Genomic DNA, 24,235 nt, shown 5'->3' on the forward strand with positions numbered 1-24,235 from the left:
CCGGGTGTGCCGCTGAGACTCCGGGGACTCGGAGCGCTCCCTGCTCCGGCCCCCAACCTCGCGCCATGCCGGCGGGTCCGTCGCTGCCTCCGGCGGCAACCGCGACCGCACGGCACACAAGGAGGGTGTTCTCTGGGGCTGAAATGAGACCGGGGATACATTCTGCCCCTCGCAGAATCCCAACGACCTCGCTTGGGTAGCAAACATAGCAGATGTTTATATAATAAAAATGCATTACAAACACTATACAATAAATCACATGCACTTGTTCACCGGTACCCAACATCATCACGTGGATACCCGAGGCCAGCTGAGTCTCACAGTGGAGTGCCCCTAACTGATTGGGTGAGGGTATCCCACTTTGACTCCTGTGAATCTTTTGGAACTCAAGATCGGGTGTTACAGTCTCTACCGCAAACCATCGCCTCCCCCTCACAGAAAAAATAGTAAGGGGTTTTTGGTATTGCCCCTGGCCTGATCATGCACTTTTGTCTCGTGGGAGACAGGGAGGTTCAGTCTCTTGCCTCGGTCCACCACATGGCGAATGAAGCGTTCCATCATGCGCATGAAAGAGGCAACAACTACCGGAGCGGTCACAGCACAGTCTTTGTTCGCTCCAGCAATCCCTTTAATGGTGACATCCTATGTGGACAGCACAATGTCTACGTGCAGGCTCGTGTCTTGAGAAGAAAAAGCTTGGAGATTCCTCGCACAGGAGTAAGCGTCGCTCCTGGCCGCTGTACCGTATACCTTGATGATGTCAAATCTGCTCCCTGGTCTGCAGAGATCTTCTAGGGGAGACACCTCCACCAAGACGCGATGATGAGGTGAGCCCATCTCCCGGGTGATCCTACCTTTGGAGCCACAGGCTCCACGATCACCGGGGAGCTCACACCCGACATCCCTGGGTCAGTCAACTCACCCCTGTCGTCGTTGGCAGGTACTGATCCCAAGCCTGGGACCGCTGGTACCATCATGGAAGGCCGGACTGGCCACAGTAGGGCACACGGGGCCACATCAGAGCAAGCGCCAGCATCTGGATACACCTCATGTAGGGCACACGGACCCACAGCAGGCTCTGTATCCGCCGAGATAGTTGGCTCGGTGACTTTGCAAGAGTGGTCCGCCAGCAGGCGCATCACCACGAGTTGTTGGTCACTGGAATCACCACTAGAGGATGGGGGTATAGACACCTTACCCTGTGATTCCGGAATCTGCGGTTCTGGGCTCTGTGGTTCCTGTTCGGGAACCGACATCTGGGGTTCCGACATCTGTGACTCTGCCTTCGGCGGCTCCGGCTCGGGACCCTAGTCTAAAATGTCCATTTGGGCACACGAGCCCTCCACAACCTTCATAGCTGAGGTAGGTGGACTAGCAGCAGCGTTGACCGCCGGGGTAGAGACATCCGGCGCCTCTTTCTCCACGGGTTCCGCCATCAGAGGTTCCTGCTCTACCACTAGGATGTCCCCTTTGAGAGGGTCTGCAACATTGGTTTGGACACACGGGTCCCCTGAGGCCTCTGGAATTAGGACAGGCTGATTACCTGCATAACTCACTTTAGTAGAGAGGTCAGGCTCCTCCTCTTCTTCCTCTGGCGGTTCTGTAGGCTGCGGCAGTCTGGTTTTCAGGAACTTCCCCTCACAGTCAGGACACTTGGGTCCTCGGGTCAATTCACCGACGGGGCAATCACATCCGCTCTGGCAGCAGTGCAGGCATCCTTCCCCATCTACCTCTGTCGTCGTGAGTGCTATGGGTAACGTAGATGACCCGTCCGCCCAGCCACCAGTCACATTCCAGTCTTCTACTACACATGGGCACACCACCAGTGGTATGCCTGCCTTTGAAGCCCGTATGACTCTATACAGCTGGGGGTGAAAGTCAGAGCAGGTGGTACCCCCCTTCTGTGTGTAGCGGCCAATCACATCTTTCTCTCCTGGTTCCGGCTCTAGAACCGACACTGGAAAACTGGTTAGAGGGCACGAGCCCTGCGAAACGTCCGTGAGGTAGGTAGATTGATTACCTGCACTGACTGATCCAGTCTTGGGGTTGACCGCTTCTTCCCTGGCGGGTTCCGGAGTCTCCAGCAACACTGGCTCCGGAAACTGTACTCCGCAGCAGGTACACCCGGGTACCCAAGTCATTTCACCACCTGGGAATTCACAAGTAACACAAGTGTTGTGAAGACACCTTATCCCTTCTATGAACACCTCCTTGTAGTCTAGTAGCAGCAGGTTGGGGTCATAGGTCATACCAGCAGACAGGTTCAATAAATTTTGGATACACGGACTCAAAAGATTGGGTACCTTCCCATTCTTCGATAGCCAGGCACCATACACTTGAGGGTGTGATTTACTGCATCTTATACTCTGGTTATGCAGAACAGAATCGGCAGATTGCAGTTCCTCATACACTCTCCACTTGTCATGCAGAGGAGGGGTACATTCTATGAGGGAGGGGTCCTGGCTCAGCTCTGCGCCACTCAAGTGGTGGGGGCGGGGCTCTGGTTTTCCCGCCAGTTCTAGACAGATGTTGGCAACATTTTCCCAGGCGGGCAGTCAGCACATGGGCTCTCCCGCCATATTGGGGGACGTGGTCTTAGGTACACCCCCCAATTAACCTTCACATCGAAAGGACTCTCCGGCCTTGAGGGCATAACAAACATGGTGAAACAAAAATAGCACAATTGAGAAAAAAACTTACAGGGCACCCCAGGTCTGAGATCTCAGCAGCGCCTCCAAATGTAGTCCTTTTTCTGACGCTCCCAAAGGGACTACTGGTCACTGTACACAACCTGCGGCTCCAGGAGATCTGAACCTCCGCTAGCTGGGAGCCTGGGGTAACACTTATAGCGCAGCGCCTCCACTTACCCAGGATCCCCGTGATGTGAGATTCCCCTGGGCAAGAAACATACAACACCTTATGATTGTAACTGTTTTTTACTGCAATAATGCAACGTAGCAATAACACATAACATATACTTATACTCTAACGCGCATAACACTAGTGGCTCGGCCACTCTTATCAGGAGTAACGTCTCCGTCCCCTCACCGCGTGCCCCGCACACCGTGTCCATGTATAGTACTATTGGTATAGGCACAGTTCTTTAGCCACTCGCTTAGTGTCCCTAAAGAGTTACGCCTAAGGCGGGATCAGCACCTGTTGACCGGTGTTGGTGCACTTGATGTTATAATACCTTCCGGTCACAGCGGTGACCGGTAACAGCTTTGCAAAGGGTCAGACGAATCAGCGGCCTGCCTCCTGGGTCTCAATGTCCAGCCGTCTGGTCCCAAACGGCTCGCCACAACCGCAATTCTGCGCCTTTGTCCCTAGATGTCTACACAGTAAGGTGAATGGCGTTCCTATCCTATAGGGCGTCCCTGCAGCACAGCAACCTTCGGTGACTTCAGGGATACTCCTAGGGGCCTGCGGGGAAGATTGTCCTATTCAGGCGGGTCCCTGACCCCCTGCACCCACACTACCTCTCCCTTCACCTCCCGGATCCCCTCTCATTAACTTCTCTGCTTAACCTGCAGCAACCCACTGCACTCACACTGTACCTGCAGCTACACTGCACACACTGTACCTGCAGCAACCCACTACACTCACACTGTACCTGCAGCAACCGCACTACACTCAACCCTGTACCTGCAGCTACACTGCACTGCACACACACTGTGCCTTCTTGTCAGCAATCACAGCACTGACAGCCATGACACTGACAAGACTATATATTTGCCTGTCTGAGAATCCTGGGCCCTCATTGGGCACTTGCAGACACCTGGGGTGCTTGTCACTAAGCGTCATGGGAGTTGTAGTCCCGCAGAGGCTGCTTTTACATTGGGGCTGCGTGCACGCTTCTCCTGCGCATGCGCGACTTAGTACTGGCTCCTGTGAGCCTTCTGCGCATGCGCGAGCACTTGTAATGGCGGCTCCCGCTAGCCGGGTGCACCACCGAGACTCCGGGGACTCGGAGCGCTCTCTGCTCCGGCCCCCACCCTCGCGCCATGCCGGCGGGTCCATCGCTGCTTCCGGCGGCACCCGAAACCACTCGGCACACAAGGAGGGGGCTGAAATGAGACCGGGGCTACACAGTATATGCAGTATGCAGTATACAGTATGCCTTATACAGTAGAAACAGTGACAAACACATCCAACTGTAACAAAAATAATTATGCTTTCTTGAATTCAGTATGGCATATATAATAAATGTAATAAAATATGATATTTTATTAACCTTTTCACTGTCGTTTGGACATATATGGTATGTCACGAGTCTTGGCATGCTAGAAGCCCTAATGACGTACCGGTACATCATACTCATTTTCTAGGGGAGGAATGGGATGACCACTTCCATTTCCATCGTTGCTTAGCAACTTAAGAGATCACTTGTCCACCAATCCCAAAAGTCCGGTGGTACTCTTGTGCTGCCACACCTCCTGCAGGAAAAAGGTTGGTGCATATATTTTGTACAACTAGAATGAACTAGGCTCTTGTTGTCTTGACCTTGTGGGTACTGTTGTAGCAGTCCGACGCGCTCCACAGATACAAGAGGTAGGTAGTCTATCTCTAACATTCAGATCATACTTTTATTCCTGGGGAGCAGTGAAAGCTATGTCCCTTACACATGAAAGAAAGTTGTTACATGCACTGGGTATGTGCTACCAGCGAGCCATGGACATCATCTGGGCACCTAAAGGTTAATGCCCCCCCAAAAATTGTGCCTCTATATTTACAGTATGTTACAGTCTACAGGGGTTTTACAAAACTGATACAAAACTATAAAAATAAAAAAACTGCACCATAATTATCAACGCAAAAAATCCTTTTTCATCCTATGTGAGATAAACCTGGTGCTATTCGTTTGAACTAGCTTTACCCCCGTTTTGCAGCTGGAAGACCCTCTTTCATATCACTTTGTACTAAGAGCGTATTATTTACATTTTGACTGTGCATCAATTTTGTGCTAAAAACTATAAATGGTGTGTCGTATCTATGATGGTTTCATACATACTGTATAACGCGTAGTTCGTTGTTTGAAACTCATTTTGACTCATCGTGCCATGTTGAATACCTGATTAATACAATTTTAATTAAAACAATTGTATGGGTTTTTTTTACATTTATAACTCTTGTTAGTTTATTTTTTTTTGGGGTGGTGGGGGGTGCACAGAAACATGGATGGAAAAATACAAATATTGCTTCTTGTGCCTAAAGCTCTGCTGAATATGGGAGCGTAGCAATGACCGCCGCGCCCAGCATCAGCACTTCCTATCATGCTTTGCTAGCGTGACCACAAAGCAAGATAGAGTGCGCAGTTACCAGTCGCAGTGGTGACTGACCGGTCAGTCAGCGCTACGCCACTTAGTCAGGAGAGCGTTTGGGATAGGGGAGGAAGCAAGACGGAGGACTCTTGGACTCTGCCAAGTCTTGCTCTCAATTGTGACAGTGTGTCACTGGGAGGAGTTGTGACACTGTGTCAGGGGGAGGAGTTGTGACGGTGTGTATGGGGAAGGGGGAGGAGTTATAACACTGTGTCAAGGGGCGGAGTTATAACAGTGTTTTTTCACCACCCCTGTCCAAAAGCATTCTTTTGAGTACACCAGAAGTGCAATATAAAATGAGGCTTCCGTGCGCTAGAAAAGCCATTTGCAATGATTAGTACATAGGCCCCAATGTAATATGTCCTAGTAAATAGGCTGGATTTCCAGACTTTATTCACTGTTAATACAGAAAACTGTTCTGCCTCTGGTAGGACGTAAAAACACCTTTCATTCAATCCAATAAAAAAAAGTTTATTTTTTTTTAAACTGTTTTAAATTACTGTAGTGAATCAGACTAACTACAGATGAAGTGAGATTAAAAAGGGACATAAAGCAAAAAGACTGAATATTTTCTGTAATCTTGAGAAAACTACACAGCGTTGTCTTTACATGAGTGAAGATAAAACCTGTTTATATAACTATTTTCTGTACTACCACACGTCAATGAGAGAGAGATACATTTACTGAGGTGGCAATTGAGCACTTTGGCGACGTCTACTGTATTTCTTGGATTCGCACAGTAACAGGGCTCATTTGAATGCCCACTCTACTGTAAGTAAAAGTGCTTGAGAAGGAGGAGGCATGTGGTTTATCTGTGTAGCCCTTGTAAGAAATAGGGCTATATGTCTTTCCTCCTACTGGTATAAGCCCTGTTAAGGGCAGGCTGCCAGTAGTTATCATTGGTTTCCCCCACATCAAGCCCTGCTTTGAGTGGTGAAGGTAGACCACCTTACCCTGTGTGGATGGCAAGAGACACATGGGAGGGGTCTGCTGACATCATGATGGGCAGGGCTGTCTCTATTTAGTTGCCAGTTCCTGTCAGTGACAGGCAGTGCAGTTGTGTGTCAGTTCGGAGTTAGAGAGTGCCTGTTAGTTTGACACAGTTGGAGGAGATCAGGCAGGCCCTGATTAGAGCTGATAGAGCTACGGTGGACCAATGCCTCTCACCCTGCCTAGGGGGTGAGGGAAGAGCCAGCCCCACCCTGAGCGCCCGCGGCTTGGGGTGGTGGCAGGGACACAGAGATCCAGAGCCCATCCTGAAGGGGTGCAGTCTAGAAGAGGTGAAGACCCTGTACCTGCTATAAAGCGTGCTGCTGTTGTTGGTGTTGCTGCTGTGCTGTGTGTACAATAAAGAGAGCTGCTGCTTTTAACCTAGAGACTGACTGAGACTGGAATCTCTCAATCCCTGTGTGGGAGTTCTCTGTAAGGGTTCCACCCCATATCCCTGGGGCTTCACAGAGATAGAGGCGTTGCACCACTGAGAACGGATGAAGGCATGTACCCCAGAAACCTGGTCCTGTCCTCCCCCACACCATCGCGGGAGACTCAGGCCCTCCTGTTGCCAGCAGGTGTGCACCACCTAGACACATGTAGCCAGACCTTAGTACACCCTAGGGGGTCTGATCTGCGATTGGGGGGGGGGGGGGCTGAGGGCTACAGTTGGAAGCGGGCTGCTGAGATCTAGAAACAAGACAGGTTTACAGTGAAGCAGAGCTGGAAGCGCTAAGTGCACCTTTCATGCAAGTACTGTGGAATATAGAGCGCAATTGCACATCAGGGGTAGTCAGGGGAGCATGGACTCTCACACAGTACGCCTTGGGTGCCTTAAGAGGGTGTTGTAAATTGGGTGTATGGCTATTGCTGTTCTAGTCCCTTGAGGCAGATAGTGTGAGGCAACTGGGGGGGTTAAACTGTTAACTAGTCCAGGGACCATGGCCCAGGGCCCGCACTATGAGTGGTCACTAGGAGATGCCCAGTACTGAGGAGATGCCCAGTACCCTAACCAGCACCTAGAAAGCACACCACAGAGTACTTGTAGGAACCTTCAGCGAGTGCGGTGCACAAAGAAGGAGTTCTGCCTAGCCTGGGGTATGCCATACATCATATTCGTGGGTAAAAGCATGCAGAGAGCAGTCAGAGAGCAGTCAGAGAGCAGTCTGTGTCTAGGAACGTGTTGCACAGTAGACACTGAGAGTAGCGCTATTGTGGGCTCAGTGGGCTCACTAAAGATGGCGGCCGCAGATACATGTGCTCTGCGGGGCATGGAGGAGTTAAAATTGGCGACAGCAGCATCATTCATGACCCAGCAGTTAGCAGCCGATCCCAAATGGCGACTCCCGCCAAACCTAGATCTCGCACGTGCCGCGTGCAAGCAGGCTGCAAGAGAAATGTGGAGAGAGATGTGCACCCCATATCCCTGGGGCTTCACAGAGATGGAGGCGTTGCACCACTGAGAACGGATGAAGGCATGTACCCCAGAAATCTGGAAAGTAATAGACAGCAGAGGTTGAAGTTGTTTCTGCCCCCATAATCATAATCATAATTAAACCCCCATAATCATAATCATAATTAAAAGCTTCAACTTCCCGATTTATCCAGATTATCCAGCAAGTTTTTTTAAATTAATTATTTATTTATTTTACTTGATTTTAAGACGGTGATATACTAGAGTGTTATGGCTTGTTGTGGAAAAACCTCAGTCCCACACATATTCTTTTTAGGCAAAAACAATCTGTTAAGAAACTTTATTGCAACAGCCGCTGGCTCAAATCAAAACATTGCTGTCTGACAACACAAAGGCACTGCACTAAAGTCTCTAAGCAAGCTATCTTATACCAGAAGAAGGGGTGGGCATACATAATTTTCCAATGTCTGCCCATATGATTTCATTGGGCATCCTACTTTTCTTTATCTTGTTTTTCTTGCAGTTACTTGGTTATACATTTTGTAATATATTTTAGCAGATTAAGCAAAATAGAAAACTCGTGCTAAGCTACCTCATCTTTTTCAAGGCCGCGAGCTGGTACATCTCTGACTCTACAAGGGTGGGGGGGGGTTAATAGATAAACCGAGGGGCCCAGTTTAACAAAGAACTAGCAGTTTCTGCATTAAGGATGTTTGAAGGAAAAACATGGCTCTTCTTATAGCTAAGAAAACCAAAAACCTGATTATAGCTATGCATAGGAATAAGGTGAACATATTATTCTTCCATAGGTCCTTATCACCACTTCACTTGAATGGCCATTAATGATTGGTAATGGCCATTGTACTTCAGTAAATAGACCCCATAATAGTAATTTGAGCTGTTTTTCTTAGATGGCAGTCAGTGAAGTGATCTAAGACAGCTGCGCGCAAACTGAGGGGTGCAAGATTTTCTGGGGGGGTGCGGGAGGGGGCAGTTACAGAGATCCCACTCTCTCCCCCAAGACATTTAAATTAAATGCACGAGGCCTCTGTAACTAACTGACCTTGTCTTCCAGCGACGCGTCGTCACTGTAACCCAGAGTCAAATGACGTTGCGTTGACATGGCAATGTGATGTCACATGACCCCTCTGCATTATATGACGCTGGAGCCGAGCAGGAGGGGGGGGGGCGCGAGCCAGAGAGGAGAGCAGGCAGGGGTGCGCAGGGGGAAAAGTTTGCACACCCCCGACTGTCCCAATGTCTGTGGCACTTTTGTTTTGAATTAAACGTGGAATCTTTATGCAATTAGACCAGCTGGAGGATTGATTAAATCTTTACCTAAATATCTACATGTTAATAACGTTAAATACATTTATAACAAGCTATGAAAGTTTTTATTTATTTTTACACTGCCAGCAGGTGCAGGAATCAATTGTACTGAGTAAAAATCTTCAAAGAAATATAGGGTATAGGGATTATGGGTCAAACTCTACCACTTGTAGAACGGAGGCAAAAAAACAGCACCATATTAAGCAAAGAAAAATTCCTTCACTTTTAATGGGGATGTTCCTCCTTAATAAATTTGGTGCAGTATTTTTGCTCAATTTTGCAGCTGGTAAACTTTTATAAATGACCATCCTCACAGCAACTCTGATACACAATACATCTGAATATTGCTATTTGCAGTTATTAATAGTGGAACAACACAGTATTCAATCAATTTTAAAAGGTTGCAAGAGAAGGAATGCCATGTCTCTTACCTTCCCTGATCTATCCTTTGCATACACAGTAGAGAGCATCTTGTGCGAGGTTAAAACTGCTTGCTTCAGCGTTACAGCCTGTTTTCCTTGAGCTGCCCAAGCCCAGGATAGATTAACTAGTTTGCTGACATCACAGGTTCCACTGAACAGATTGGTTGTCCTTTAGGAAGATGGAATTGCACATCAGGAAAACAGTGAGACAGAATCATGGCAGTGGATACAGCAGCTCTTGAAACACAACTGGCTGCCTGTAACAGTGTGGAATGAAAAGAATTGCTTTGGTATGCTTTAAATAAGACGCTGGATGGGCATTTTCACCACTAGACTTGCAACAAGAAGCTGTCGCCTTGTGGGATTTATGTCTTTTGGATATGAAAGCAAAATAACTGTGAGAATACTAGGTCAGCATCCGCACTGATGGCTTGGTTTAAAGAAGTTCGTAGCAGGCAGGTAACATCATTAAATTTGGTAACCGGATTTTTTCAGTACCTCCGCGGTAAGTCAACACTGCTCTTTTGAGGAGTATTATGCTTTGGAAATTATTAGTGAATGTACAGTATATAGAGCCTGTGCTCCATATTTACTTTGATCACCCATGCATGTATACTATACATTGTGGGCCATGTTTACTAAGTAGTGCTATTCCATAAGACCAGATATATAGCACCGGAAGACGCTTTACGCAGCCTTTTCAAGCTGTAACGTGTCTTGCGCTGCCGGAAGGTGTCTTACAGAACAGCACATCTTAGTGTACATGCTCCTGTTTCTATTCCTATCAATCTGTTAGCTTTGTTAGACACTTGATTGTAAACAAGGTGTATGGATTTCCTTATGATTTAGGGTTATGTATCAAAATGACCTGTTTGCTAAACTGGGCAAAAATGGTGTAATAAATAGTATAAAAGTAAGAAAAAAAATAAGTTCTCTTGATGCTGTTTGTGTACCAGTGTTGAATTCATTTTTCAGTTGTGAGGCTTAAGACATAACCCCAAATGTTGTGGGGTGTATCATAATGTAGAAAATATCACTGATCTGTTAAATGTGTTGTTGTATTTTCCATGTAATTTATTAACAAATAAACATGTTTTTCTGTGATTTCTGAATGCAAGATAAATGTATTGTTACAGTAGCTTTTTGTTTCTTATTAGGAACATAACTGACAAAGTACAGATACAGTATATTTAGGGCTCAAACAGCAGCCAAATGTTATATTGTGCACAGATCCAGGAGCTGTATTAGTGCTGTAGAGAAAATATTGAGATTGCAATAGCTTCTTAGTCCAGCATGAAAATCAATCATCTCTTCTTTGAATGTTATGGTGATATAAGCAATGTGCACAAGGTCGTAGGTGCACTTCCACTTTCATTGTTGTATTTTTAACACACAGAATGATATTTTCCTTTTAAATCACATGATTTGTTGCAAAGTACTCAACTAGTTTCTTATATTGTAGATGCATTCATTTGAATGGACACAACTGCATAAAAAAAATGCTCAGCTCACTGCATATGACATATATTTTGTGTATTCTGCTGTATTTGTTGTCCTGCTGTTTAGCTTCTGGTTCTCTAACCTAAGTACTATATATTAGTCCCTCCTGTGACCTAACGACAGTGGAATGTACTGTAGGTTAAATGTAGGTGATTGACACCATTTTAAACATGTCCTCCTCTTTTATTCAGGTCTTGTTCACTGCTCCCATAGAAAACAAAGCAAAAAATCTGTGACGTGCTCAGAACGTCATAAAGGCCACTAGAGGTCCCTTGTTACACCCCCCTGAGAACGTCATAAGGGCACAGAAGGGGTTAAAAATTGCACAGAAGAAAAATAGATGATGGCATACTTTAATGTGCAAATTGGCTACAGCGTATGCTCATTAATAGTTTAGAAGGCAAATACTGTAGTGCTCTAAAGCATGAAAAGGAAGTGTCAGAGATTTCAGTAACCACATTAATCTGCCGTCAAAAGGTGTTCCTCCTCATTTCCTGTTGGGAGGGGAAACAAGAGACAGAAGTATTGGGAGGATTTATGAGGCCAGTCAAATAGTCATTGTTGTATTGTATTGTATGTCTTTATTTATATAGCGCCATTAATGTACATAGCGCTTCACAGTAGTAATACACGTGACACTCATATAAATAACAAATAAAACAAATAACAGGAAATGGGAATAAGTGCTTCAGACATAAACGTAACATTTCGGAAAAGGAGTCCCTACTCCGAAGAGCTTACAATCTAATTGGTAGGTAGGAAGAACGTACAGAGACAGTAGGAGGGCATTCTGGTATGTGCGACTGCAAGGGGCCTAGCTTTATGTATCACGTATATAGTGTTAGCCACGGTGCTACTCATATGCTTCTTTAAGCAAGTGTGTCTTAAGGTGTGTCTTAAAGGTGGATAGAGAGGGTGCTAGTATGTAGGGTATTGAGGGAAAGGGCATTCCAGAGGTGTGGGGAAGTCAGTGAGAAAGGTTTAAGGCGGGTGAGGGCTTTGGGTACAAAGGGGGTTGAGAGAAGACATCCTTGAGCAGAACACAAGAGTCGTGATGGTGCATAGTGAGAAATTAAAGCTGAGATGTAAGGAGGGGCAAAAGAGTGTAAAGCTTTAAAGTGAGGAGGAGAATTGAGTGTCTGATGCGGGATTTGATAGGAAGCCAGGAGAGTGATTTCAGTAGGGGAGATGTTAAAAGAGAAGTGCTAGTTGTGGATGCTAGAGTAGGTATAACTGGACAAAAACGACGTGGATGCTAGAGTAGGTATAACTGGACAAAAACGACAATACAAGCAGTCCTCGGTTATCCAACGGAATCCGTTCTTGAAGTAGCGTTGGATAGTGAAACCGTTGTAAAGTGAGTCTCATGGTATTCAGTGGCGGAGTGCGTTGGATACCGCATTCAGGCATCGGATAACGCATTCCGGCGTCGAAAAATGGCCCGTAGGGTTGCATTGTAAAGCTTTGGATATGCCATTCGTTGTAAAGTGAAATGTTGGCTAGCGAGGACTACCTGTACACAGTGCTAGAGTGTGTGTTCCATTCATCAAAGCCGTAATACTGGAGCCAAAAGTGCAAACAAATACAAATTAACACAGGAAAAAGCAACAACACTTTTAGTAGGATTTTTTCTCTTAACAAATTTGGGGGGCTATTTCTCAAAGTCCCCGGAGTCCAAGACTAGTACAAAAAGTGGTGCTAAAAATTGCACCAGATATATCAAAGAAAGGAATTGGATTGGATGCAATAGAGGAAAATAAATAGTATAGAATAGTTCAACAGCTTTTCTTCAGTAATGAAGATCTTATAGGTAGAAATACTACTGTATATATGTGGAATAGAGATGGGCAAATGTGTCAAAATTTGAGCTGCAAATTCACTGGATTTTTAATCAAATTTGATTTGCAGACAGTTGTTATTACGCGGTTTGACAGTTAACAATTCAGGCGAACGCTCCTGATACTGCCATCATTTCCCCTGCACGCAAATGTCATCCGCCCATACAAATGTTGTGACATTTTATTAGCTGAAAGAGACCTATTTTATTAGAGTCCCAAATGAGATATATACATGAAATATATATATATATATATATATATATATATATATATATATATATATATATACAGTGCTTGACAAATCACCCAAAAATCTACTCGCCGAACCAAAAAATCTACTCGCCACCTAATCCCGCCCCCAACCCCGCCCCTAGTCCCGCCCCCAACCCCGCCCCCGCTTTAAAAAAAAATACATAAATTGAATAAATTCCCGAATAAGAACATTCGTTTTTGACATAAGTTTATTTATTGTATTACATTATACTACAATTAGTCCTTGTTACGTGTGTGTGTGTATGTGTGTGTGTGTGTGTGTGTATGTGTGTGTGTGTGTATGTGTGTGTGAGATTGAGTGTATGTGTGTATAAATGTCGGATCTAGAAAAAAAAGCCAGAAATGAATGACTAGTTTCCTGCACCCCTTAACCAGTGTCTGGATGCCCCCGCTTCACAATATTTAAAGCAGCAATCCCGCCTGGGATCTTACCTGATCCGCAGTCCCTCAATGTCCAGGTACCCTAATTCCCGCAATGTTTTACATTGGAGGGGATGTGTTTCCTACCTGTCTTCTGGGTTAGGGGGGGTTCCAATGTCTCCCGTGTGAAGCTTGAGTCAGATCTGGAAGAAAGCAGAATATAGGTTATTTCGGTGTAGTATAGGGCAGTTAAGATACACAGGGTAAATAAGATATCCAGATCCAGAGTGTGAGGCAGAGCGTCAGAGAGACAGAGAGGGGAGAGAGACAGAGAGGGGAGAGAGACAGAGAGGGGAGAGAGACAGAGAGGGGAGAGAGACAGAGAGGGGAGAGAGGCAGAGAGGGGAGAGAGACAGAGAGGGGAGAGAGGCAGAGAGGGGAGAGAGGCAGAGAGGGGAGAGAGGCAGAGAGGGGAGAGAGGCAGAGAGGGGAGAGAGGCAGAGAGGGGAGAGAGGCAGAGAGGGGAGAGAGGCAGAGAGGGGACAGAGGCAGAGAGAGGCAGAGAGGGGACAGAGGCAGAGAGGGGAGAGAGGCAGAGAGGGGAGAGAGGCAGAGAGGGGAGAGAGGCAGAGAGGGGAGAGAGGCAGAGAGGGGAGAGAGGCAGAGAGGGGACAGAGGCAGAGAGGGGACAGAGGCAGAGAGGGGACAGAGGCAGAGAGGGGACAGACAGAGAGGGGACAGACAGAGAGGGGACAGACAGAGAGGGGACAGACAGAGAGGGGACAGACAGAGAGGGGACAGACAGAGAGGGGAAAGACAGAGAGGGGAAAGACAGAGAGGGGAAAGACAGAGAGGGGAAAGACAGAGAGGGGAAAGACAGAGAGGGGAAAGACAGAGAAGGGGGAGAGAGACAGAGAGGGGGGAGAGACAGAGAGGGGGGAGAGAGAGAGACAGAGAGAGAGACAGAGAGGGGGGAGAGAGAGACAGAGAGGGGAGAGAGAGAGAGACAGAGAGGAGAGAGAGAGAGACAGAGAGGGGAGAGAGAGACAGAGGGGAGAGAGAGAGACAGAGAGGGGGTGGAGAGACAGAGAGGGGGGAGAGAGAGAGACAGAGAGGGGGGAGAGAGAGAGACAGAGAGGGGGGAGAGAGAGAGACAGAGAGGGGGGAGAGAGAGACAGAGAGGGGAGAGAGAGAGAGAGAGGGGAGAGAGACAGAGGGGGAGAGAGAGACAGAGGGGAGAGAGAGAGACAGAGAGGGGGTGGAGAGACAGAGAGGGGGTGGAGAGAGAGAGGGGTGGAGAGAGAGAGAGGGGTGGAGAGAGAGAGGGGGGAGAGAGACAGAGAGGGGGGAGAGAGACAGAGAGGGGGGAGAGAGACAGAGAGGGGGGAGAGAGACAGGGGGGAGAGAGAGAGGGGGGAGAGACGGGGGTAACTGACTGACGGGGGGGAGGCAACTGACTGACTGTGGGGGGGGTAACTGACTGACTGGGTGACTTTGACTGACTGGGTGACTGACTGGGTGGGGGGTGGACTGACTGGGTGGGGGGAAGACTGACTGGGTGGGGGGATGACTGACTGGGTGGGGGGGAAGACTGACTGGGTGGGGGGGAAGACTGACTGGGTGGGGGGGTGGGATGACTGACTGGGTGGGGGGTGGGATGACTGACTTGGTGACTGGGTGGGGGGGTGGGATGACTGACTTGGTGACTGGGTGGGGGGGTGGGATGACTGACTTGGTGACTGGGTGGGGGGGTGGGATGACTGACTTGGTGACTGGGTGGGGGGGTGGGATGACTGACTTGGTGACTGGGTGGGGGGGTGGGATGACTGACTTGGTGACTGGGTGGGGGGGTGGGATGACTGACTTGGTGACTGGGTGGGGGGGTGGGATGACTGACTTGGTGACTGGGTGGGGGGGTGGGATGACTGACTTGGTGACTGGGTGGGGGGGTGGGATGACTGACTTGGTGACTGGGTGGGGGGGTGGGATGACTGACTTGGTGACTGGGTGGGGGGGTGGGATGACTGACTTGGTGACTGGGTGGGATGACTGACTTGGTGACTGGGTGGGGGGGTGGGATGACTGACTTGGTGACTTGGTGACTTGGTGACTTGGTGACTGGGTGACTGGGTGGGGGGGTGGGATGACTGACAGGGTGACTTTTGACTGACTGGGGGAGTGGGGTGACTGACTGGGTGGGGGGGTGAGGTGACTTACTGGGTGACTGGGTGGGGGGGTGACTGACTGAGTGGGGGGGTGACTGACTGAGTGGGGGGGTGACTGACTGGGGGGGTGGGGGGGTGACTGACTGGGGGATTACCTCTGGTGTCCTGCACACACACATTCTCTCTCATACCCATACACACACACAAACACAAATACTCCATCTCTCTCGCCCACACACACACACACACACACACACACACACACACACACACACACACACACACACACAATCTCTCTCTCCCACACACACACACACAATCTCTCTCTCCCATACACACATATTCACACACACACACACACACTCACACACACACACTCTCAATCTCTCTCTCATACCCATACACACACACGGGAAGGGACGTGCACCGGAGGGGAGAAACACCCCGCTACTTCCTCCCGCCCCGCGCGAGCAACGGGAGCACCGAGGGGAGAGAATCACCGGAAACTGCAACATCTGCAGACCCGCACGGGCAGCGGGAACACAGGAGAGGGAGGGGCGAAGAAACACCCCGGCCACTACGTGACCCGCGCGGGCAGCGGGAACACCGGAGGGGGGGGGGCGAGAAACACCCCGGCCACTACGTGACTCGCGCTGGTAGCGGGAACACCGGAGGGGGGGGGCGAGAAACACCCCGGCCACTACGTGACCCGCGCGGGCAGCGGGAACACCGGAGGGGGGGGGGGCGAGAAACACCCCGGCCACTACGTGACTCGCGCTGGTAGCGGGAACACCGGAGGGGGGGGGGCGAGAAACACCCCGGCCACTACGTGACTCGCGCTGGTAGCGGGAACACCGGAGGGGGGGGGCGAGAAACACCCCGGCCACTACGTGACCCGCGCGGGCAGCGGGAACACCGGAGGGGGGGGGCGAGAAACACCCCGGACAGTACAGTATGTGACCCGCGCGGACCGGAGGGGGGGGGGGGGAAACCCCCGGCTTTTACAGTATGTTCCGACCCGTGCGGGCAGCACCGGAGAGAGGGGGAAGGATGTACAGTATCAGTGTCTATAGTATATAAATATTTAAAGTGCATTAAATTCCCCCCACCTGAAGAATCTGTCCAAACTCCTCCATGACCGGATCAGTAAATTGTAAATTATAGGAGCTGACACAATTATACAGGAGGATATGAGGAGGAGGAGGAGCAGCAGACACACACGCACTCAACCCCCTCCCCCCCATTACTTACCCGTGCAGAAAGGGCGGTTTGAAGTCCTGGCAACTCCATCCCACGTCACAGCCAATCAACTACGAATTTTTTTTTTTTTACGAACGGGATTTTTTTTTTGCAGAGCAGGGGAAAGGTTACTGGCCACGAGCCAATATCCGATCGCAGCTGGCGAGTTGGCGACCGGGTTTGTCGAGCACTGTATATATATATATACATACATACATTATTAACCTCCCTTCAAACGAGAGGGGGAGGGAGGGAGAGAGATGGGGGGAGAGAAAGAGAGAGAGAAAGGGAGAAAGGCGGAGAGAAAGAGAGAAGGGGAGAGAGAAGGGTGGGAGAGAGACAAAGAGAGAGCAAGAAGGGGGAGGAGAGAGAAGGGAGAGAGAGAGAGAGAGCGAGAAGGGGGAGGAGAGAGAAGCGGCAGAGAGAATGGAGATAGAGAGAGAGAAGGGTGAGAGAGAGAGGGGGGCGAGAGAGAGAGATAAGAGGGAGAGAGAGAGCAGGGGGGAGGTAGAGATACGGGGGGAGAGAGAGACTGGGGAGAGAGAGAGAGCAGGGGGAGAGGTAGAGATATGGGGGGGAGAGATAGAAAGAAGGGGGGAAGAAGAGGGAGAGAGATGGGAACCTATTTGAGGGTCTGGAACTTCTGGGAAAATTGAATGTATAGACATTCGCAACGAAATGTGTGGTGGCGGGGGGTATTGCATGCACACCAAGTTCGGTGTTTGTCATTTTGTAAAGGAGCAATCCAAGCGGGCCCCATTAATTTGAGCTCCGGGGACCCCCTGCTTCCAGAGTTACTTACTTCTGAAGGGGGTGCCTGTATCTCTCTTCTTTTGAAAGCTTCCATGTCATGTGTGACAATCGAAATCCCACATAATGTGGAGGACATCACGGCTTTCTATTGGCCCACAGGGCGGGGGAGCTTTAGTAAGCAGCCATTACGTGATCCGAACGGAGTGGTTACCGGCACCCCCTATGAAGTTAAGTATCTCCGGAAGCAAGGGATCCCTCAAATTAATGGGGTTCAGCACCGGAGACCCCCTGCTTCAATCCTATGTTAAATAAAAATTTGCAAATAAATCGCCTGCTTGGATTGCCTCTTTAAACCTAAGCAGTGAATATGCATGGCTGCCAAGAAACGCCATATTCGTGGCAAATTCGAATGTTGGCAAAAGTTTTGTCCATCTCTACTGCAGCAGTTTGGGCCGTTTTTACTGGAAAATCCACATAAACTTCAATGGGGTTTTCAGTAGAAAACGACCCAAACTGCTGCTTTGGAAGTTACAGAATAAGGCCCTGAATTTGTTCTCTTACAAAAGGAAATCATATATTGTCTACCTATATTTCAAACGCTTTGTTATTGATAGATCTGAAAGCATAGCTCATGCTCTGAATCTCTTAATTCACTCTGGCCCAGATTTAAGTGGCAGTAAGCCTTAAGGCAGCTCTTGGCCCATTCATTTTCTTTAGTTACAAATTACAGTTACATGTAATAGGCTAACTCCTTTCAGAAACAGTTCTCTGAGTAATGTGTTTCCCTGTGTGGTGCAGCATACAATATGATGCATTCAGCCCCAGAGGGTTAAATGAACTTCACTAGAAATTGAAAGCTCTTTGTATTAGGGATTCCCTCATCACATTGTTTACTTCCATGACTTGTTGATCCCATCACTGTTTTCTAACTGTGTTCCCCTGTAATGTATTATTCGGCATGCACTGACATTAGGCACAAAGACTGAAAAAACATTGCTGTGTAAACCAGCCGTGGTTCACTACAGGCACAGTATAACTTACTCCCAAGAAACTGGTTCCGGGGTCTGTGTTGATTACTTTCTTATCTCCAAATTCTACAATGCAAATCCCGACCATAGTATAATATAGGGCTCCATTTTAAAATGGATAAGAAGTAAAGAGTGACACACTGTGCTCATTTGCATGTCATTACCCATAATCCCTGGCTGCAGTGGAAGCAATGTTTGCCAAGAGATAATGGAAAAAGCAGGGTTGCAGACCTGTCTGACACATGAAAATGTTTTTTTTCTCACTTTTTTTTTTACCCACCATAATTTTTTTAATATCTGGTAATACCCACATACCAGCATCACATTGCATAACCTGTAACCAATCTTGCACTGATGAGACACAGAAGGTTAAATAGTGGTCTGTGAGTACTATTTCTTGGCCTTTTGGCTAAGATCAAGTATAGTGTTTAGTATAGTAAAGTGTTTATTTTACCTGTGGCAGATGAAGGATGGGCACATTTGGTCCTCTGGCCTTGTTGAGATGTGGGATGAGAGCCTGAGATTTTATTGGGTCTGTGCACACCTAGCTGGCAAACGGGGGGGATGTTAGTCGTAGAGTGATGTCTGTTTGAAGCTCACTGTGGACACGTTAAGCCCTTCTGAAAAAACACACTGGTACTTTGAACTGTTCCCAGTATGGACACTTAACTTTGAGGATTTACTTCCCTCACTTTCATCGCTCACTGGGCATTTTTGCTAAAGGAAACGAGAATTTTTTAAACCCACCCGGCCATTTTTTTGGTCGGGGTTTGTGTGTGTAGTAGATGCAGCATGCTTATGCACGGCTTGTCACCATCTATCTTCGGAGAGAAAACAACCTGGGTGATTGGGCTCCAGCAAAAAAACAAAGTCTTGACTTTCTTGCTGGCCTTCTGGCCAAAGAAATGAAGATGAGGATGTCCGGAATCTTGACGGAGGATTGCGTCAAAAACCCTAAAGCCCTTCCTCGCCAACCGGCTGAAGATGTTTGGGGAGAGTAATAGAACTTGTCCTACTTCGGGAGAACAGTTACAAGCAGGAGAACCCAAGTCACTGTGGTGGCTTGAGCATGGGAGGGGGAATAAAAAAAAGTTCTCTGTTAGTAGGTCCCTTTAAGTCAAAACAAATCATAAAATAAATGCTACTCCACTTAGGAGACTAACTACACATGCAGCTTAAGCCCTTAATAACTGGATGGACAGCTAAGCTGGTTACCACCCCAAAACAGGTACTGTCGTAGATAAACATATACAGTCTCTGCACACAGCAATATAGTGTTCTCATATCTGTTATTCCAGGGCTTGGACCAGACATCCCCGCTTCAGCACAGTCTCACGTCCTCCCTTCCTATGGGAGCTCAGCCCCACGAGAGCTCAGAGAATCTCTCCTCTATAAGTCCAATGTTAAGGACAGGCCATCCTTGCTTCAGCACGGTCTCTGGTCCTTCCTTCCTCTTCTTGGGACTAACAACCCAGGCAGTCCCAGCAGGCTCTGCGACCACCGTCCAGCGGGCCTAGGGGACTGTGCCAGCTTTCACAGCTGGGAAGAACTCTGCTCTGTCCCCCTTCTCTGGGAACAAAATTCTCTCTCATCATAGCAGCTCCCTGTGTCTGCCTTAAAACATGTCCTTGTTCATTCAGCAATTCACCCTGATTATCTGAAGCTGAACTAGCTACTTTAGGGGAAATTAACTCTCTGAGTCCCATAGCTGCCTTATTCCAGCACTTAGAGACAGTGATCGTATCACAATTTATATTTTTATATATATATATACACCCATACCCACAACCACACACACATACACACGCATACTGCAGCGAGGGATTCTTGGAAATGACACATGCACACAGCAATACAGGTGTCCTCGGTTATCCGACACAATGCGTTTCTCAAAATGGCGTCGGATAGCGAAGCGTCGTAAAGCGAATCACATTTTCTCATAGGAACACCGTTTAAATCAAACGTTCCGTTCCTGAAGGCATTTTTAATGCTAAAATACAGAAAATATTTTACTCAAGCAATAAGATATGCAGCACACACATAGATTATGATGTAAACATTAAATTTATTGATTCCATAACTGTAAAATAAAACTATAAAAATAAAACTATACTGTATTCTGTACAGTAATGTACATGAGCAAAAAAAAAACATCCCTTATTGGAGGAAGATAATTGGGGGGGATCTTCAATGGACAACTGACTTTTTGGAGGTGTTGTAGGTGGGCTTGAAGGTTTGGGCCTCTGTAAGAAGCTCTTCAATGAAGTCTGGACAGATCCTTTCCTTTTCTGCCTGTAGATCTCCCTATAGCAGCTGATTAGGTTGGACACCCCGCGACTGACTGTTGAACTCCGTTCAATGTTAGGGTCATTTTCCTCAAATATGGCCAGCGCGCTATCAATGTGCTTGAATGCCACAGCCAACATTTTGGTTGAAAAAGATTTACGTGGCTGTGCCACTTCAGCAGGTTGGTGGGCCTCCTCTTCAGCAATTTTTTGCTCTTCTAATTGCATCAGGTCTTCATTGCTCAAATCGTTAAAATGTGAGGCGAGCAACTCCTCAATATCCTCGGTTTCCACCTCCAAGTTGAGATCTCTAGCCATTTGCACAACAGTTTCTGTAACCTCTGCAACAGTCTCTGTAATGCCTTGGACATCTGACACAAATCAGGGCACAAATTACGCCAAACTCCATTTAAATTGGATTGTTTGATCTCATTCCATGCCTCTCCGATGTTTCTTACTGCAAGGAGAATGTTGTAACCCTTCCAAAATTCTTTCAAGGTTGGACCTCCTTCCACATCAGTTGCTCTAATGGCCTGGGCAAATGTTCGCCTAAGATAGTAGGTCTTGAATGAAGCGATAACCCCCTGGTCCATCGGCTGTATCAATGTGGTGGTGTTTTGGGGCATGAACACCACCATGACGTTTGGATGATGGTCATCCAGGTACACGGGATGGCGAGGAGCATTGTCCAGGAGCAGCAATGTTTTAAAATCAAGGTTCTGGCTTATGCAATATATTTGCACAGCTGGGATAAATTGATGCTGGAACCAGTCCTCAAAAAGGCTCCCTGTTACCCATGCCTTACGGTTGGACTTCCAAATCACTGGAAGTGTGCTCTTTGCATAACCCTTAAATGCCCATGGGTTTTCTGCATGATAAACAAGCAAAGGTTTTAGCTTGAAATCACCTGCAGCATTTGATCCAAGCAGAAGAGTCAGCCCGTCCTTTGCAACTTTAAAACCAGGCATAGATTGTTCCTCTTTTGCAATGTAGCTTCTACTGGGAATTTTCTTCCAGTAGAGCCCAGTGTCGTCAACATTGAAAACTTGACGTGCGCAATAGCCACCGTCCTCTATAATTTTGGCCAGTGTAACAGGGAATGTTTTAGCTGCCTCCTCATCAGCACTAGCAGCTTCACCGGTCACTTTAATGTTATGCAAGTTTGCCCTCTCTTTAAACCGCATAAACCAGCCCTTACTTGCAGTGAATGTTTCCTCAGTGGACCCTTCTCCATGCTGGTGCTTAATGTCCTCATAAAGACTCAAAGCCTTTGCCTGAATTAAGGTTAAACTAATGGGCACATGACGCTGGGATTGATCTTCCAGCCATATGATGAGGAGTTTTTCTACCTCAGCAATATGCCCAACACGTTGCCTTATTGTGGTACCTTGCATAGGGGCGGAGTCCTTCATCTGTTCCAAGATTCTTGCCTTATCTTTTATTATTGTCACAATAGTTGTGCGAGGTATATCCAAGGCACGTCCAATTTCTGTGTTCATCTCTCCTTTCTCAGAGCGCTTTATTATGTTTTGTTTGGTCTCCAAAGTAATAGATTTTCTAATCCTTTTTGGAGTAACAGCACTTTGTTTTTTGCTTTTATCAGACATGGTTACGGCCTAAAATACACCACTAAACACAGACTGTTCAGAATAATTTCCCTAACCTGCAGCCTTCTGATTGGGCAATTGTAGCAATTTTGTAAAGCGTCGTAAGAGCGTCGGATAAGCCGTTCAGGCGTCGTAAAACCAGCCATAGGGATGCATTGAATAGCGTCGGATAAGCCGTTCGTCGTAAAACGAAGCATCGAAAAACGAGGACCGCCTGTACAGACAAAATCAGCATACATAGGGAGAGGAAAAGTTATCAGATACACACACTGCTGTATGGGCACAATAGAGCAATGTTTTAAGGCCTCCTGGCCCTTTGTATCTCCAGAAGCTGGGGGTCCCCGGAGCTGAAATGAAAAAGCTCCAGCTCCAAAGAACCCTACTTCAACCCTGTTACTGTCAAAAAATAAATATAAAATAAAAGCGCTTACAGTGCTTCTTTAAAGGGTTGTGTTTAGTTACTCATATTTTTGTTTCCAGAGTGTGTATATTGATATATACAAGTTAATGTGTATGTTTGGCATACGGAAAGCAAGACTGCCTTATAAATAATTTATTTGCACATAACCCCCGTGGCCTTTGAATGGTCGGGTATAACCGAGGCATGAGTGAAAATAAATTGTTTATAGTTATGACAGTTACATGAGATAAGAAAAAGGAGGCTCTGTGTGTTGCATTCTGAACCACAACATTTAAGAGTAGCAGATTAAATTAAAACATGATACTTTAGTCAAATTCAATTAAAAATAAGGGTATTGAATTATAAACAAAATTGGTTAAAACCAAATCAAATTCAGTCCTGGGAGAAAAAGAGGAACAACTGAAATCAAAATAGTTCTAGTTTTTGGTTCAACTTCACATAAATTTACAATATTATCAGCATTTGAGGCACATACTAAAATTGAGGATAGATTCTCTCCTCAGATATTATAACACACCTCCACTGCGATAGGCGGTGAATAAGGTAACCCTCTCTCAAATTAAGTTCCTCAGATGTATGCTAAAGCTATAACTATATCACTAAAATTACTAATGACCTCCATGCTGCCAAAGACAGAGGTCATTACACTCTGCTCATATTATTCGACCTCTCTGCAGCATTTGATACTGTGGACCACCCTCTCTTCCTTCACATTTTCCACACTCTTGGTATTCGTAACAAAGCTCTATCCTGGATCCCATCTTTCCTCACCCATCATATTTTCAGTGTCTCCTCTGCTAACACCTCCTCCTCTATCAATCTCTCTGTGGGGGTACCCCAGGGCTCTGTCCTGGGACCTCTTCTCTTTTCTCTGTACACACTTTCTCTAGGTGAGCTAATCACATCTGTTGGGTTTAAATATCACCTCTATGCTGACGACACACAAATTTACTTTTCAACCCTACACACCAAAGTTTCTGAATGTCTATCTGCGATATCATCCTGGATGGCCCACCGCCAACTTAAACTTAACATGACAAAAACAGAGCTCCTCATATTCCTCCCAAACCTGGCCCTACTACCTCCTTCCACATTAATGTTGGAAGTACTATCTTTCACCCAGTAGCCCAAGCACGCTGCCTAGTTGTCACACTCGACTCCTCTCACATTCTCCTCTCACATTCAAAACGTATCTAAAACCTGTTGTTTTTTCCTCCACAATATTACAAAGATACACCCTTTCCTCTGTTGCTCAACTGCTAAAACTCTGACTCAGGCCCTCATTCTCTC

General features: G+C 47.2%; 1 protein-coding gene across 15 annotated transcripts in view; it reads left to right on the forward strand.

Annotated features, from left to right (window-relative positions):
• Positions 1-24,235, forward strand: part of SYNE1 (spectrin repeat containing nuclear envelope protein 1) — a 603,546-nt gene that overhangs the window by 92,965 nt on the left and 486,346 nt on the right. For 9 of the 15 annotated variants that reach the window (XM_075596503.1, XM_075596510.1, XM_075596509.1 and 6 more), the window contains exon 1: positions 9,634-9,981. The exons of 2 other annotated variants lie outside the window; for them this stretch is intronic. In XM_075596503.1, coding sequence (XP_075452618.1) covers positions 9,903-9,981 — 79 coding nt within the window. In that variant the 5' untranslated portion in view covers positions 9,634-9,902. Of the gene's footprint in view, positions 1-9,632; positions 9,982-24,235 lie in introns of those variants that run through there. 4 more of the 15 variants (XM_075596506.1, XM_075596514.1, XM_075596516.1 and 1 more) reach the window with 1 other exon arrangement.

Source organism: Ascaphus truei, chromosome 4 (assembly GCF_040206685.1).
Source record: "Ascaphus truei isolate aAscTru1 chromosome 4, aAscTru1.hap1, whole genome shotgun sequence".
Lineage (NCBI taxonomy): Eukaryota > Metazoa > Chordata > Amphibia > Anura > Ascaphidae > Ascaphus > Ascaphus truei.